General features: G+C 44.9%; 1 protein-coding gene across 1 annotated transcript in view; it reads left to right on the top strand.

The window, feature by feature from the left end:
* The window catches only part of DNAH11 (dynein axonemal heavy chain 11), a 2,866,633-nt gene that overhangs the window by 426,964 nt on the left and 2,422,123 nt on the right, over positions 1-17,546 (top strand). Inside the window, exon 6 of the mRNA XM_069211469.1 lies at positions 16,109-16,320. Coding sequence (XP_069067570.1) covers positions 16,109-16,320 — 212 coding nt within the window. The remainder of the gene's footprint in view (positions 1-16,108; positions 16,321-17,546) is intronic.

Below are 17,546 nucleotides of genomic sequence, written 5' to 3'. Positions count from 1 at the left end.
AACAGAATCTGTCACTCCAGTGATGCAACGAGGGGGGTGTGCCACACTGGGGGATTTATACCCAGGTGGACATTTTATTAAGTATCCCAATGCAATGGAAAGTTTTCTACTTAACAAGGGCCAATTTTTACAATATCAAGAAATCTTGGCAACAGCAAGAGAGATTTGGCATACATTCCCTGAGGCCCCTCCTGTATCTGCCACACTTAGGACTTTGTGGGAGATGGCTGGAGGAGGTTGATTGCTTTCCCATCTGTACCGGGCACTGTGAGAAGACATCCCAACAATGATCCTCCCCGTGCAGACTAGGTGGAACGATGCAATGCCTGAACCCAAAACAGAAAGAGCCTGGTTGCGCACCCATGAGGGTGTTCGTACGACTAGCTTGAATGCCAGATTTAATTTATACAGTACAATTATACACATCAAACCTATCTCTCCCCAAAAACTCGGAGATAAATCTACCCACCCGCTCCAAGAGTTGCCCCAGGTGTCAGCAACCGGTGGCTGACTTCCTACATATGGTCTGGGGGTGTGCAGTCCTCTCTTCCTATTGGCGATTGGTACTTCGGTACTTCTAGCAGGCAGGTCGCTCCATTCACCGCTGCCCCACGCCGCCTCCACTCTGGTGCCTTTGTTTTGTTTGGGTTTCGTCTTGCCCCATTTCCTGAAGCGCCTCTAAGCAAGCCGCTGCGTCCCTGCGGCCCCGCCCCCTCCCTCCCACCTTAAATTTGCTTCCCTTCCCGCCGCTGAGCTCTGCGGCCCCACCCCTTTCCTCCACCTCAAATTCGCTTCCCTTCCCACCACTGAGCCCTGCGGCACCGCCCCCCCTGCTTTCCCATTCGTCGATCCCTCCCTCCTCCCAGCTGCCACTCCCTCCCCATCTATGGCAGCCTCGGCACGGTAACAGAAGCGACCCTTGACCCTGCTTCTAGCAGGCAGGTCGCTCCATTCACCGCTGCCCGCACCACCTCCACTCTGGTGCCTTTGTTTTGTTTGGGTTTCGTCTTGCCCCGTTTCCTGAAACGCCTCTAAGCAAGCTGCTGCGTCCCTGAGGCCCGCCCACTCCCTCCACCTCGAATTCGATTCCCTTCCCGCCTCTGAGACCTGCAGCCCCACCCCCTCCCTCCACCTCAAATTTACTTCCCTTCCCGCCGATGAGCCCTGCGGCCCGCCCCCCCCTTGCTTTCCCATTTGTTGATCCCTCCCTCCTCCCAGCTGCCACTCTCTCCCACCTCCCCTCTTATGGCAGCCGCGGCGTGGACGCGCAGCGGACGTGCGTAGCGGGCGCGCCGCTAGCACGGGAACGCAAGCCCGTCTGCACCCGTCTGCGCCTGGACCGCACTAGCACCACCCCCCTGGCCTGCTATACTGCTAGTGACCTCCACGCCCTCAATCCAGGACACCCCTCCACCTGCTTCCAGTCCTCCCCAAAGAACACGAAGGGACCCTTCTCCTGCCAAGCTTGCCACTTCACCTGTACCGTAAAGCACCACGACAGACCTGCAGACACCACCTCAGCTGCATCCTACTCAACACCTGCTCCATCCACAAACACGCAATTGAACTCTGGGACCTACTAACCTCAACCTCACAGGACATTGCCTTCCTAACCGAAACCTGGACACACCCGGCCTCAGAACCCGACATAGCCATAGGCATCCCTGAAGGCTACAAAATCACCAGAAGAGACCGCACCAACAAACCAGGAGGAGGAATAGCCATAGTCCACAAAAACACCATCAAAGTCTCGAGCAGCACCCATGACACCCTCAACCTCACCAAGCACCTCCACTTCAAAATCCACATCAACGCCAACACCACCCTCAAAGGAACTCTGATCTACAGACCCCCAGGCCCTCGTTCTCAATTCTGCAACGCCATCGCCGACATCGTCGGTGCCAACGCCGTCGACTCCACAGAATACATCCTCCTCGGCGACCTGAACCTCCACCTAGAAAACAACAAAAGACCCCAACACTACCAACCTGCTGGAAAACCTTGCCAACCTTGGCCTCAAACAACTCATGACTTCACCCACCCACTCCGCAGGCCACACACTCGATCCCGTCTTCTCAGCCATCAACCACATCTCCATCAGCCACACCACCGAACTCAGCTAGACAGACCACCGCTGCATCCACTTCTACCAGAAACCAGTAGAACTGGAGCAAAATATCAACAGATCAACTGATTTCCACTCTCGCCCGGGCCCGACCCCGGACCCCAACACAGCCGCCACCAACCTGCATCGCTAGATAGACTGCGCCAACACCCTTGCACCGCTCAAAAAAAAAAAAAAACACCCTCCACAGAATCAAGGCCACCTGGTTCACCCCAGACCTACAGGAATCCAAACGGCTATGCCGCAGAATGGAAAAAACCTGGCACCTTGAACCTACCAACTCCAACCACATTGCTTTCAAGGATGCCATATGCAAACATCACCAACTGATCCGCACCACCAAAAGGACCCACTTCAAAAACTGCATTGACACCAAAGCTCCACTCACAGGCCCTGCTCCAATGAACCACCGCCATCACAGGAGTTCTGCAACTCACTCGCAACCCACTTCCGTAGAAAGATAGAAGAAATCCACAACAGCTTCAACCCTCAGACTCATCAGCTGACTACAAACACCCACGAATCCAACGTCCCAAGCAACACCCACCTCCTCCACACCTGGACCCCTGTCAACAAAGAAGACACCGCCAATACCATGGCCTTCATCCACTCCGGATCACCATCAGACCCCAGCCCACACCATATCTTCAATAAAGCAAACATCATCATCGCTCCCCACCTCTGCAACACCATCAACAGTTCCTTCGAGTAAGCCACCTTCCCAGAAAGTTTGAAGCACGCAGAAGTTAACGCCCTGCTGATGAAGCCCAAGGCAGACACAGATGACCCCAAGAACTACCGGCCGATCTCCCTCATCCCCTTCCCAGCCAAAGTAATTGAAAAATTGCGAACAGCCAATTATCCCGGCTCCTGGAAGACAGCAAGGCACTCAACACCTCCCAATCCGGGTTCCGCAAAAACCACAGCACCGAGACCGCACTCATTTCTACCACAGACGACATCAGGACCATGCTCGACAAAGGAGAAACAGCAGCACTCATCCTCCTGGACCTCTCCGCAGCCTTCGACACGGTATGCCATCACACTCTCCGCACACGCCTCCATAATGCCAGAATCCGCGATAAGGCACTCGACTGGATCTCATCATTTCTCGCAGACAGAACCCAGAGAGTCTGCCTTCCACAGTTCCTATCAGAAGCCTCCAGAATCATCTGTGGCGTCCCCCAAGGATCATCACTCAGCCCCACGCTCTTAAACGTTTACATGGCCCCACTCACCAACATCACATGAACACACCACATCAACATAGTTTCCTACGCAGACAACACTCAGCTAATCCTCTCCCTCACGAAAGACCCTACAACTGCAAAGAACAACCTCCACAATGGACTTCACGCCATCGCCAGCTGGATGGAATCAAGCCGCCTCACATTAAACACAGATAAGACAGAGATCCTCATCTTTGGTGCCAACCCCTCAGCATGGAACGACTCCTGGTGGCCCACCTCCCTAGGATCTGCACCCTCACCCACCACCCATGCACATAACCTGGGATTCATCTTGGATTCCACACTCAGCATGACTCAGCAGGTCAACACTATCTACAACACTCTCCGCATGCTCTGCAACATCTTCAAGTGGATTTCCGTTGAAACCAGGAAAACTGTCACCCATGCCCTGGTCAGCAGCCAATTGGACTACGGAAATGCCCTAAATGCAGGAACAACAACTAAACTTCAAACAAAGCTGCAAAGAATCCAGAACACATCCGCCCGCCTCATTCTTGACGTCCCACGCCACAACCACATCGCACCCCACCTCAGAGACCTACACTGGCTACCAATATCAAAGAGGATCACCTTCAAACTCCTCACCCACACACACAAAGCCCTCCACAGCACAGGCCTAGCCTACCTCAACAACAAACTCACCTTCCACACCCCCACCCGCAATCTCTGCTCCGCTAGCCTCGCCCTCGCCTCCGTCCCCCGCATCTGCCGCACCACCGCCGGAGAAAGATCCTTCTCCCACCTACCCACCAAGACCTGGAACTCCCTACTGCTCCACCTTCGCCAGACCCAAGACCTTTTGACTTTCAGGAAACACTTCAAGACATGGCTTTACGACCAGTAGCTCCCACCCCCCCCCAGCGCCTTGAGACCCTAACGGGTGATTAGTGCGCTTTATAAATCCTTTGATTGATTGATTAAATAGGGTTTCTTGATGGAGGGTACCTCTAGATATGTGACAAGTGCTACTGGGACTGTCCGTTCCCCCAAGGGCAAAAGCCTAAGTAGAAAATGTATCCTATTAGGTATCACACTGGCTAAATGAAGCCTGGCCATAAAATGGATAAAGGCAATCCTCTCGTTATATACCGACTGACTAAGAGACTTCCTAGAGACATTCTCATGACACATGTCTGCAGGGATAGGAAACTAGAGGATGACCTCCAGGTTTAGAGGGCTATGATAGCTGACCTACATAACCCACACACCATGGGATCCACCACCCAATCATCTAATACTGTCCATTGCCAAAATGTAAAATGATGATGTCCTATGATTATCTTGCACTCTGAGTAGTAAAGCACTAAAATGTCAAGCACAAGTGGGGGGGGGGGTTATTTGTTTAATATGTTTTAATGTTTGAACAGATTGATCTCAATGTCCTGCATTTCTGACGCTATTCTGTGAATGATGGTATTAAACATGAAAACATGAAAACTCAAAGATCATTAAAATAACATTTTATATATATATATATATATATATATATATATATATATAGCCTACACATATCTAGATGTGTGTAAATAAACACTCAAATAATTATAGAAAAACATACATGCATATTTAGAAATGTAACTCATTTATGTGTTTTATGTCAATTAAAACATAGAGAAATATAAAAAAATATAGATATGGCCAATATAAATTATGTAAACATTGTTTGCATGGCAATTAAATGATTTCACCAAATAGTACATAACAAGAACCATTCAAAACGAATAAAACTATGGGGGTTATTCTAACTTTGGAGGAGGTGTTAATCCGTCCCAAAAGTGACGGATTTACCACCAGCCGTATTACGAGTCCATTATATCCTATGGAACTCGTAATACGGCTGGTGGTATATCCGTCACTTTACTGTCACTTTTGGGACGGATTAACACTCCTCCAAAGTTAGAATAACCCCCTATATCTTTAAAAAATGGCCAACCAACTTACCCTGCAAACATTCTGGGGAGTTAATATTCATCATTATGTCACAGTGACACATGTTAATACTTTCTGTCAAAAGATTTCAGTTTCTTATTACTAGTTTTACACTGGTATACAAAAATCAGCATCAGCAAAGATGACCGGTTATAATTTATAAAGTGGTTACCACTGTGCAGCACCATGTATAATGAGCTTTTTTAAAACCTTACATCCTTTGGATCAAGAAACAATTTGTTTTTTCTGAAATTTGCAAATTATTCAGCAAATGTTATATTATGTGGCTGGTGCAGTAAATCTATAATTAGTCATAAAAGGGAATGGCTGAAGAATTAGACCTCAGATTTCTAACTCCCTTTTGGTGCGTTACATGCTGAGGCATAGCAGCACACAGCACAATTACCACTCTGGCCATCAAGACGAGAACCAAAAACATTCTCAAATGTACACCACAGACCCACTATCCACTAAGCATATTCTTCAGAGCATTGTACTGCCCATCGTGCAAAGTGCTTTTGTGTCTCATCAGGGATATGAAGCTCTACGTAACTGCAACAAAAATACAAGACAATACAAGACATTCCACAACAATATTTTTTTTTTCAATTTTTATTTGAAGAAAAGACGACAGAAAAAACACAAGCACATATTGAAATATTTGCTGTCATATTTGTCTAAATACAATTAGTCATCACTGTTTCCTACCATCCCGATCCCACAAGCCCCTCCCTCTATTTCTCTCCTTCCCAGACCCACTTCGACTCCAAAGCAGTTGCTCATGTTGCACATTACTCTTCTGATCCCACCTCCATCGTCAATGCACAGAGTCCTCCCCTGTATGAGTTCTGCTTCCCCCAAACCTTCCTGCATTCCCCCGAGCATTCCTGGTGATAGGAGGGTTTCCCCTACCGGACCTAGAAGGGCGTGAGAGGTAGAGGTACATCCCCATGAAAGAAGCCCTAATAATGAAGTATGGATTCACACCTGAAGAGTTTAGGTTGCTGTTCAGGGGCAGCCAGAAACTGTCTCAATAGTATTGGGAGGAATTTGTGGAGACTGTTTGCAAAGTATTGGATTGTTGGGTGAAGGGTACCACAGAAACAATTTTGAAGGGCTGTTCAATCTGATTGCCAGGGAACACATGTTCCATTGTTCCTTTACAGTTCTTGTTGGAGTCTAAGTTCTCTGTCCCCAGGGAACTTTCAAAGGAGAAAGATCTTTGGGTCAGTACCAGGGGGTCTGGAAAGACATTTGGGAGTGATCCTAAAGGGAGTGGCTCAGGTTCTGCCCAACAGGTCCCAGTGTAGTGTAGTGGGTGGGTAGAGGGGCCAATCTCCCTCCTCAAAGTAGGAGGAGAGGTGAGCATGGGCAAAGTCCTGTGCCAAGTGCCAGTACCTGGGTAGTGCCCCATGGGGGCCACAGGAGTAGAGTTTTGTCTGTACCAGGAGACCATCCACTGATGGGGACCCACAAGTATAAGGAGAACTTTGCAGGGGGCAGCTGACACAAGCATCCAACCATTTCTGGGTCTGGCAGTACCACTCCACAGAGGAGAGTAAAGAAGTCCTGATGGAGGGATAAGAGGGGGAGACTGTCCCCAGTAGAAGAACAAGTGGGTCAGAGGTTGCCTATTCTGGGATCACACCACCCTAAGACTGACCTCAGTGAGGTCACTTCTGGTCTGGAGGGGGTCCATGCCTTGACCCAGGGACAGAGGTTTGGGAGACCTGTACCAGGCAGACTCTTGCACAACACATGTAGAATGCGTTTCCTTTGGGGGGGAGTGGTAGTCACCTGGAAGTTCTGGCTCTCAGGGTACATGTTTGACCTATGGGCGCAGACCCTAGATAGGAAGACCAGTTGCAGGATAGAACCCCTGAACTTGTGGGAGAACTTAGGGGAAAGGCTGCCACAAGTACCCTGACAGTTCTGTATTCTGGGGGGGTACCACTCCCAAAAGGAGGGTATGGAATCCCAGAAGGAGGGGCACGGGGAGGAAGAACTCACCCCTGACTCCTATCCAGCCTGTGGGTTCAGACCTTGGGCTGGAGGACCAGTTTGAGGATACCACCCATGAACTGGTTGGAGTGGAGTAGAGAAAGGATGCGATGTACCAGGGGTTACTGACCCCCACTCTGAGAAGCTACAGAAGGAGAGAGACCCCTGGATGGTTTGAGGCATGGGTCTGGACACTGACAGCTTTCAGTGGCCTCTGTTGGTTGCTGTCATTGTGTAGAGATTTTTCCTTATGTGGGGACAAAGGTCAGAACCAACTGGTGAAATGGGACAGATCCCTTTGTTGGCCATGGTGGTACTGTCTGCCTTCTGGGATGCATATGTGAGCAAATTAAGGTTAGGAGCTTCACAGATGAAGTCCAAAGATGTGGAGAAGGATTCCCCATGCTTTAGCTTAGTGGACACTGGGAGAATAGAAAAAGGGATCCAACTGGGTCAGAGAGGCATGGAACTAGCATGTGCCTCTGCAATAGCAGGCCAGGGTCCATGGTCTATCACCCTAAACAGGTGAGACCATCAAGGTATTAATTAGTCTACCCTGGCTTTAGGATGGAGGTGTGGTTGTGTTGGTCCTTGACCTTTTTGCAGGGTTAGCCAAAACATTTTGCTTTCCTTCTCTTGTTTGTTTTTCTGACCTTCCTTTTGACGGTTTTAGGACCTAGGCATATTACCACTGCTAACTAGTCCTAAAGTGTATGTGTTCTCTCCTCTAAACAAAGAGTTATTGGTTTACACCTGTTTGGCATATGTGATTTACTTGTAAGGTCCTTGTAAAGTAGTATACCATATACTGGCGGCCTGTAATTAAATGCTACAAAGGGAGCTGCAGCACTGATTGTGCCATCCTCAGAAGTATCCTTTCAAACCTGTCTCAGGCCTAACACTGCAGTGCCTTTGTGTGAAGTTCACTGACACTTCGACTTGCCATTTAAAACTATTTGCCAAGCCTTAAACCTCCACTTTTATTACACATAGGTCACTCCTACAGTAGGCCCTAGGTAGCCCTATAGGTAGGGTGCTGTGTAAGTAAAGTGTAGGATGTGTCTTTATATGTTGCATGTCTTTGTGGTGATAGATAGCCTATTTTGTTTTACACTACTGTGATGCCGTGCCCTCTCATAGGTTAGCATTGGGAATTCCATTTAAAGTGATACTTACTGGTCAGAAAGGAGTAGCATTGCCATGTTTGGTACGTTTAGAATAATAGTGATAAATCCTACTTACTGGTGTAGTTGGATTTTACATCACTATTTCAGAAATGCCACTTTTAGAAAGTAGAAATGTCTTTGTGCTTATAGTTCCTGTGCTTTGCAACCTGTCTCCAATACACATCTAGGGCGGGGTGACAGCTACACTTTGTTTATTCTCTCCAGATAGCCACAACTAAGGAAGCAGTGGGTGTGGCAGGGGATAAATCTGCATTCATTTGCAAACTAATAGTTTACCTGGGCTGGCAAAGGGAGAGGTGGTTCGTACATACATGTCAAAAGGTTGTGTCCTGCCGTCACACAAATGGCTGATTTAGCCTCTACTGATCATCTGGAGCCAGGGCTGTGCTGAAAGGATTGTTGTCCACTTCTAAGGGCTCCTTTGAGTCAACCCCTAAATCAAAAGCATTTTGGAGCATAAGTACTAGATCACTGACACCATGTTTTTAGAAACTGCTTGGGACTCGTAACCAGACGCTGCTGGCTCTACATGCTGCACATTGCCGGAGGACTGTTGTGCTTCCAGGAGGAACCACTGTTTGGACTACTTGCTTTGTGTACTGACCTGTGTTCTGCTAGGCTTCTGGAGAGACTACCATTCTGCTCAATTAACTCTATGTGCTGGCCTGCATGCTCCTCACCTTTTTTGCCAGTCTACACGAAGGGACTTGTTGGCTTGCCCTGGTCACTGAATCCCAGAGCGATTAAAGATTCCACCTGTCTGCCCCTGCTGTGGTACTGACCAACTGAGGAGTCTGGCATGGGGCTGTGGACTAAAGTCAGTGCATGGTGAGCGCTGTTTATGACTTAGCCACTCTAAGTACTTGGCAGCAGCGCGTAGTGAGTGCTAACTATTCCCCCTAATTTCTGCTTGGGGAAGTCAGTGCATGGCTGACCAGGTGCTGGCAGCATCACATGATTAAGAGTCTACTGAGGATCCAGCACTTGCCTGGCCTGACCAGTGCCCCTCCCCAGTTTGAGAAAATATTGAGAGAACAGCGAGGGCCTTAACAGGAATTGTGATATCTTTTCATTTAACTCTCCACTCACTGGCTGGCAAAAATATTTGGTCTGTACTGGGGAAGTATAAGCCTAAATTTCCACTGCAATGAAAAGATATAATCTTACTTTAACTGGATATGATAGAGAACTGTTTTTAAGTCTAAAGTAAATCAAGTAATGTATTAAATCAATGTACCAACACCAATTGGATCATCAAAAGATCATTAAAAACAGTAAAAAAATAGTGGCTCAAAAACAATGGTGCTCCTATGAAGTGACATTGCAGAGAAAAGTGAATAAGTGAACTGAAAGTGCACCAGTGACATTTACAAATAAATGCACTCAAAAATCATGTGGCTGTAAAATGTCATGGTTTTCCAGCACAACACCCAAAATTTGAGTTGTCATAAATCCTCTCAGATATTTTTTGTAACAATACACATTAAGTTCATAGTAGGCATTTCAAACCTAGCAGTACATGAGTTACAAACGGGTTAACATCAAGGTAAGTGTTGCAGGAAGCACCTAGGAGAAAGAAAACATAAAAGGCCATTATATGCTGATATGAATACAACGCAGGCCCAAATGTGTATCTGCAAATCACACAGAAATGCGTGACCCCAAAAAGAACAACCTCCATCGGAAGTCATGTATGACAACAAAAATATCAACTTACCAACGGGGCACTAAGCCGGTAATTCAAATCAGATGTATCAACCAAATCCTCAAAAACCAATGGTTCTCCATTTATAGTTATGGTTGCCCAGAGGCCCAGCTCTGCAATACTTCCTAAGGTTAGAAGCAACTGGTGGTGTACCCCTTAAGTACAGGAAAAATCAGCACAGCCTAATCAAACCAGAACAGAAAGAGGGAGTAACCTCGCTCCTGGTCATAATACAAATACATAGAGGTCACCTCCATGTGGGTGCCACATATTTGATTGACATCAGAAAAGCCATCTAGGACAAATCATGACTAATATATCAATTTATTGGAGCATGGGTGAGCAGGATGCAGAGAGTAAGGCTCCTGATGCTGTCGACATGTCGGTGGCTGCAGAGGAGACAAGGCAGTCCTGCACTCCTTTGATGCGACCCAGTTTTTGTAAAGGTACTGTGTTTTGTGCTGCGTTCGGACACATTGAGAGTAAGAGACCCTTTCTCTTGTTATTGTGGGTGATGTGCCTTGGTTAATTGTGGCATTACAGGGTGAGACCTCGACTGAGGCTTCCCAGGTGTCGCATGGTTCTACTGCTGGAAACTTGCCCCATTCACAAGAACTGGAAAATACTGTATCATGTTTAGTAGGTGCACAAGTGCTCAAGCGCCCTACTCTTTTTGGCTAATGCACTCTTTCAGTCAGGCCATAATGACTACTGTAACCCTGCTAGTAGGAGTGCAGGTGTTCCTGTGCCTATGTTAACCTACTGCTATTGATGTGCTTTTCTGATGCACTACATGCCCTGAGTATTCCCTGATGTATGTCATTTTTGTCCTGCATTGTCCAGAATAACGAGCATTATTGAATAATTGCATTGGGTACACAGTATTTATAATTCTTATCATTTTGGTCTTGTTTTATTTGCAATATGCAATGTATATGTTTATATGAGCCCATGTGGAGTTTCTTTTGTGGTGTATTCATTGTGCTGCTGTGTGGATGTATTGCACGGATGCCTGAAAGTAAGCCTGCCTGCTCTGTGCTAAGCTACCAGAGGGTGAACACAGGTATCATTGGTGTGTAACTTAATTATCCTACCTAGATTGGCGGGTTCTGCCTGGCTTGGGTGCATACCCTAGCTAACCAGAAACCCATTTCTAACATCAACTATGAAAGGTATAACTTCAACCAAGTGCAACAACAGGTTGATGAATCAATGGATGAGTTTGTTGAAAGATTTGATGCACTCATTAAACATTACAAGTTCTGCGACTTCACTGATGAAGAAGCCATACTTCTTAGAATCATTGATGGCTGCCTTTCAGATTCATTTGAAAGGGGCATGCTATGAGAAACACATAGTTTAGAGAATATGCTGATTGCTGAAAGAGCAGAAGATTGAGCAGATCAACAAGCTGCTGACACAGAAGCAGTAACATCACACCCTGAATCGGCATTGACCATAAAAAGCAGCCAAAAGCATAAATAAAATACACATAAGTTGACGTCATCAAAGAGAACAAAAGTACGCTTCCGATGTGGGTTTTCGTTTCCCCATGAAGGTTAATGTCTAGGTGTAGGACAGGTTTGCAAAGGGTGTGGGGAAGAGAACCTTTTCATAACTCTGTGCTGAGCCAAAGAGAACTCAAGGGCATCATGACGGCAAGGGAAAATGGCCACAAAAACATTCCAAAAGCATTCATGCCATCCCCCTAAAACGAAAAGCAACATGAGCTACAAGAAGTAGAAACCAAGCAAAATCAATTGTCATTAAGCTCATTGTACAAAGGTCAAGCAAATGACAGTGTGTACCTGTGGGGTTGGCTACCTGTAGAGATCACAGTTCAAAGAAAGCTCACCAAACAGAAAGACATCATTTGAACACTGTCCCAAGTCAAAAGTGAGCGATCATCCAATAACTTTCATCATAGACAGTAGTGCGTTGATTAACATCATGAAAGTAGAAATGTTTAACAGCTTATCCCCTGTGCCTCACACCACTCCATCAGGAATGAAGGATTTATCTGGGCTGCTTCTGAGCAATTGAAGACCCAAGGGTCATTCTTAGTGACAATGTGACACAGAGACATCGGTGAGAGCTATCATTCATGTTTTACAAGGGAATCTGTAAAGTATATAGTAGTAGTTCCAAAAAAGAACAGTAGTAGAGCGGTGCACATTTGCATTGATATGCGACATGCAAACAAAGCCATTGAGAGGGAAAAACACCTGGTCCGTATATAGCAGTCATGATCATGCAATTGAACATAGCCAAAGTGTTTTCCCACCTCGACCTGAATAAAGGATACCATTAACTCAAGATGGAAGAGAACTGCAGGTACTTCACTACCTTTTCAACTCATGTTGGTATGTTCAGATATCCTCAGCTGCTGAAATATTTTAGGATGTTTTTCACCGAGTGATCCAACCTGTTACACATGCTTTCAATTACTGTGATGACATACTGTATTGTGGGAGAGCACAAAAAGAACATGAAAAAGCACTTATCCAAGTGTGTCAGCTAGTTGCTGATGAGGGTCTTGCTCTGCATGCCGCAAAGTGTGAGCTTCATAAAACTCTCATTTTTTGTGCACATATTCTCTGAAGAGAGAATGACTCCAGACCAAGACAAGGTCTTCCACTTCCCCAAGATGTTACCTTGCTGCAATCCTTTCTAGGGCTCACCAGTTATTGCTCAAGATACATTCCCAATTTTGCTACTGTGAGTGCTCCTTTTAGAGACTTGACAAAGTGAAATGTACCATTCAAGTGGTCTCCGGAATGTGCTCAGTTTCAAAGGTATTAAACATGCGATTGAGAATACAATGGAAGTGGCCTACTTTGACCCCAAGTTACATTCTAAAATAACAGTTGAGGTGAGCCCTGTAGGGCTAAGCGAAATTCTTGCTTAACACAATGACAGTCTAAATGCTCAGAGACACATAGTGGTCTATGCCAGTTGATGCCTATCTGATACAGAAAATGCTTACTCTGAGCTGGAGAGACAGTCTGGCTGTGGTATTGGCCTGCAAACATTTCCATGTATTCCTCAATGGAAAATAATTCACTGTCATCACCAGGCGTTGCATACAATGTTTAGAGACCCAAAGGCTAAGATGCTTCCTTGCATCAAGTGGTGGAATTTAAGACTACAAGAAAGCGATTGAGATTGTGTACAAACCAGGGAAGGATAAAAAAACAGCAGATTACTTTTCACAGGTGCAGCTGCATCATCACAGTTCAACATCCAAGACAGCTGAAGCATATCTCAACTTTATTGTGAAATCCAGCACACCAATGGCTTTGTCTGTGGGACAAATAATTGCTGCCACCAAAGCAGATAAAGGCATGAACATACCCTGCCCTTTGCTGATGATGTAGAATTCCAAAAGTTCACAAATGTACAGGGTGAGTTAGCAGTCACCCAAAAAAGCATAATACTAAGAGGCTCAAGAATTGTTATAGCTGGAAGAATAAGACAGTTGGTCATCAAGCTGGCCCATGAAAGACACAGTGGTATTGTAGCCACCAAAAGAACATTAGGTAATTTAGTGGGGTTCTCCTGGCTAGGTATGCGATTCAAGAAGGAGCTGCAGGCATGCCATATTGGCTATTGTTTCACCCCCAAGGTGACGCAGCACCCACTGACAATGTCTGATCTTCTTGCAAATGCTTGGGAAAGAGTTACAGATGACTTTTTTGGACTTTTAGGAAGTGGACACCATCTGATGGTAGTCATAGAGGAATATTCACATTTTCCTTTGGTGGAAGGCCATCACAAATTCATGGAATGGCTTGATTACATCCTTGCAATGTGGGCCATACCTGAAATCCTCACATTTGATAATGGTCTGCCCTTTAACAGCAGCAAATAGTTCAAAGAATTTCTCATCCAACTTAATGTCAAACACCAAAAGAGTACACCGCTCTTGCCCCAAGCCGATAGTGTAGGTGAGTGATATTTGGGCACTCAAGAGGGTCATTCAACGAGAGTCCATGAAGGGAATTGATCTGAACCAAGCCATGTGTAAGGACCTCTGGGCCTATTGATCAACTACTCACTCCACAACCTGTGAGAGTCCAGCCACCTTGCTATTTGTAGAAGCTGTCTGAACAAATCTACTTCAATGGCCCATGGATTGATCTCTTGATACTGACAAGATCCAAGACACTGAGGTAGCTTGGAAAAGAATAATCAAAACATATAGAGATCAGGGTTGCCATGCCCTAGAGACAGTTTTGACAACAGACACTGGTTATTGGTAAAGCGAAAACACAAGCAGAACATGGACACCTTTTTGCCACTGATCCATTACAGGTTTGTGGCGAGTAAAGGACAGCTGTTGCATATCATCTTGGACAATCCATCACTTGGGACACGTCACAATTTAAACACCTACTAGAACACTTGTTGAGTCCTGGAACCATACAAGAGGCAACCCTTCCAGCAGGTCCGCTTCAAGCGCCTGAGTCTATGTCGCCATTCCCTGATCAGGGTGAATCTCAATCATCTCGGATCACATGAGTTGGCAGACAAATGAGAGCATGTTGCTAACTAATTAAGGAAATGTGCTTTTGGTGATGTTTGCCACCTTTTTATTTAACAAAGCAGCACATGTAGCATATTGATGTTATGCACCCTAGAATCCTCATGGTTCTGGGCAGTCTCTGAATGGCAAGTACGTAATGTGCGGGGAGGTGTTAGGGTGTGGCTAACGGAAAGTATGATGTACTGAACAGTTAGTGAGTGTATGGTGAAGAATAAAGTAATGTTTTCTGCATCTCCCTTGTGGCGTGATTCATTTGCATGATCTAGAACTGGGGAAGTCAGTACATTACTGTCTTTCTGCTTCTGTGCTTTAACTGAAAGCAGAAAGCACAGCTGCGGGGGGTGAGGGGAGGCAGGGAAGTTGATTTGGTTGGTCAAGAATGGCAGGTAAGATATTTTTATATTTTTTTTCGTCAACGGACAGGGAAAGGTAACGGGCCATTTTATGTATGGCTTTCCCATTTCTCCACTGAAAGCTGAGGCCATATATAACATAAAATTATAGATGGGTAAAAAGTAAATTACAGAAATGTTCATCTTGAGGTTCTAAATAGCATTATAGACAATTCGAGCTTTACCCTTGTTGTCTATTTGAAGTCACTCAGAACCACTCCGTGGAAAAACATTCCCAGTATTTGCCAGTGAGGCACTGCCAAGCATGATTTGGGACCAGCACTTATGTTTTGTCATCAAATATTTACTGTGAGCAAGAAAGAAACAAAAACACAAAGGTGAAAGAAAAAAGTGACTAAGGGAGAAAGCAGGAAGCTGCAAGTGTGTGGCAAGGGGCGTCTGAAAGAGGATTATGGTGAATTCAACACTGCTCTCCTTGGTAACATTGAAAAGCGCCAGACCGAGGGCTTCTGAGAAGAGCTTTGAACACTTATTTTTTTGTAACCAATTAAACACTGTTTAGTTTACAATAAAGTGGTAAGTAATACATTTACCTCAATTTCCATAGACGGTCACACTATCTAAAAATGTTCTAGTCAACCCTCGTGTGTCTGAGGATGTAAACTGGTGAAACGAAAGCTGAACTCGTTTTTTTTATTGTGGTAGTTAAGTGACAGCCTGTAGCCAACCAGTGGCAGACATTTCCCAAACAACTGGGTAGCCGTCTTCTCTCTCTCGACACGTTTAGAAAAGCCCCAGTTGCAGTGCACCTGTGTTTGTGAGGAAGAGAATAATAGGGCGCGCGTTGCTCAAGCTGTCTGATGTCTTTGTTTTTAGATGATTATAGATTAAACTGTATTCATTAGTATATCTCAAAACCGAGACCCTGTACAGATTTAGCAATAGGTAAGGAAATCTCCAGTTATCCACATTTGAAAATTACATGTCTTTTTTCTTATTGTTTTTCTTAAAGCGCTTGTCGAAGCCAGGGATGTTGAGCTGCACCTGAGACCACTGAGACAACATATTGAGTTCCTCCGGGAGACCGAATTCCCACGGACCCATATTTTAATTCCCCCTTTGTTTCACACCATCTGCCTGATCTGGAGCCACTCCAAGTTTTATAGCATTCCTGCACGGATTATAGTTCTTCTGCAGGAGTTTTGCAATTTGCTAATTGACCAGGTATAATCTGAATTGTTATATTCAAGCAACGATAAATAACTGTCAGTCAATATTAGTTATGAGACCAGCATGACTTTGAGCTTTATCATTGTACCTTTTGGAGACACAGAAAACTTGCAAAGATTTTGTTTTGTTCACTCAAACGTTTTTTTTATTTTATTTTAAAAGCAGACTATAACTAAGCAATTATGGTTTCAATTAGGTATTTGCTGAATGCTGTAGAACTTTTTAAATAACTTATTTTACATATATTTTAGATTCAATGTACTGTTTTCTGTCAATTAAAACCTGCCATTTAAATTTCAAACAGCATTTTTGTTATTGATAAACGCAATTATATTTTTAAACCAAGAAATGTAAACCAACATTTTTGTTTACGGTAGCAACCACTCTGAATTGGAGTTTGGTCACAAAAAGGATTTTCCTATGTATTTTCTCTTTTTAAGAGTTGGTAAAATTTTACAGACTCTTAAAAGTTTGAATGAGAGTCACCAATAGACCACTGGTCCACTGTCGACTCTCCTTAAAACGTTTTAAAAAGAAAAGTTTGTTTCATTTAAAGCTGCCATTTACTTTTAAAGAAAGTGGGTTCCATTAAAAAAAGAAAAACCTTGATTTAAGTGCAGTCACAGATATGATGGTCTACAGTCCCTTGCAGGCCACACCATCCATTCGATTGCGTTGATTCAGTGGGCAGTAATTTGCAACCTCCCTACTGAATAGTAATTGGGTTGGCTGAACTGCTATTTACTTTGATTTGGAATTTACAAACCAACCTATTAGTGCGTAGGTCAGTTCACAAAATTCAACACAGGTCGCAAAAATACTGGTCACGATTTGAAACTAGTATTAGATTAATTTTGAAGATGTAACCGAAAACAGTAAAGGAACCTAAGAAAACAAAGTGAAGGACAAGCATTAGTGACAGGTGTTGAACTTTATAGAATCACAAACCTAAACTCTTCAAATCGGTTTTATTAATTACTAGTAGCTTGTGTTGTGAACCTTCGTTCATTGAAAATCGGGGTCAAGAAAAAAATCTGGTTTGCATTTCTGTCTGTATACTTTTGCACGAAGACAACGTAGCAAATGTAATTCTAGTTTAGGAGATAGAAAAAACTATTCTCTCAGTGCTTAATTTGTGCTTGCTGTTTCCGGTGCTGAGCACTGGCACTTATTTTTTTTGGGGGGGGGGGCGGGGCTTATTCTTCTGACTCCAGCATTTG

This window comes from Pleurodeles waltl, chromosome 10, assembly GCF_031143425.1.
Source record: "Pleurodeles waltl isolate 20211129_DDA chromosome 10, aPleWal1.hap1.20221129, whole genome shotgun sequence".
Lineage (NCBI taxonomy): Eukaryota > Metazoa > Chordata > Amphibia > Caudata > Salamandridae > Pleurodeles > Pleurodeles waltl.
This window is presented reverse-complemented; position numbering and strand designations above follow the sequence as displayed.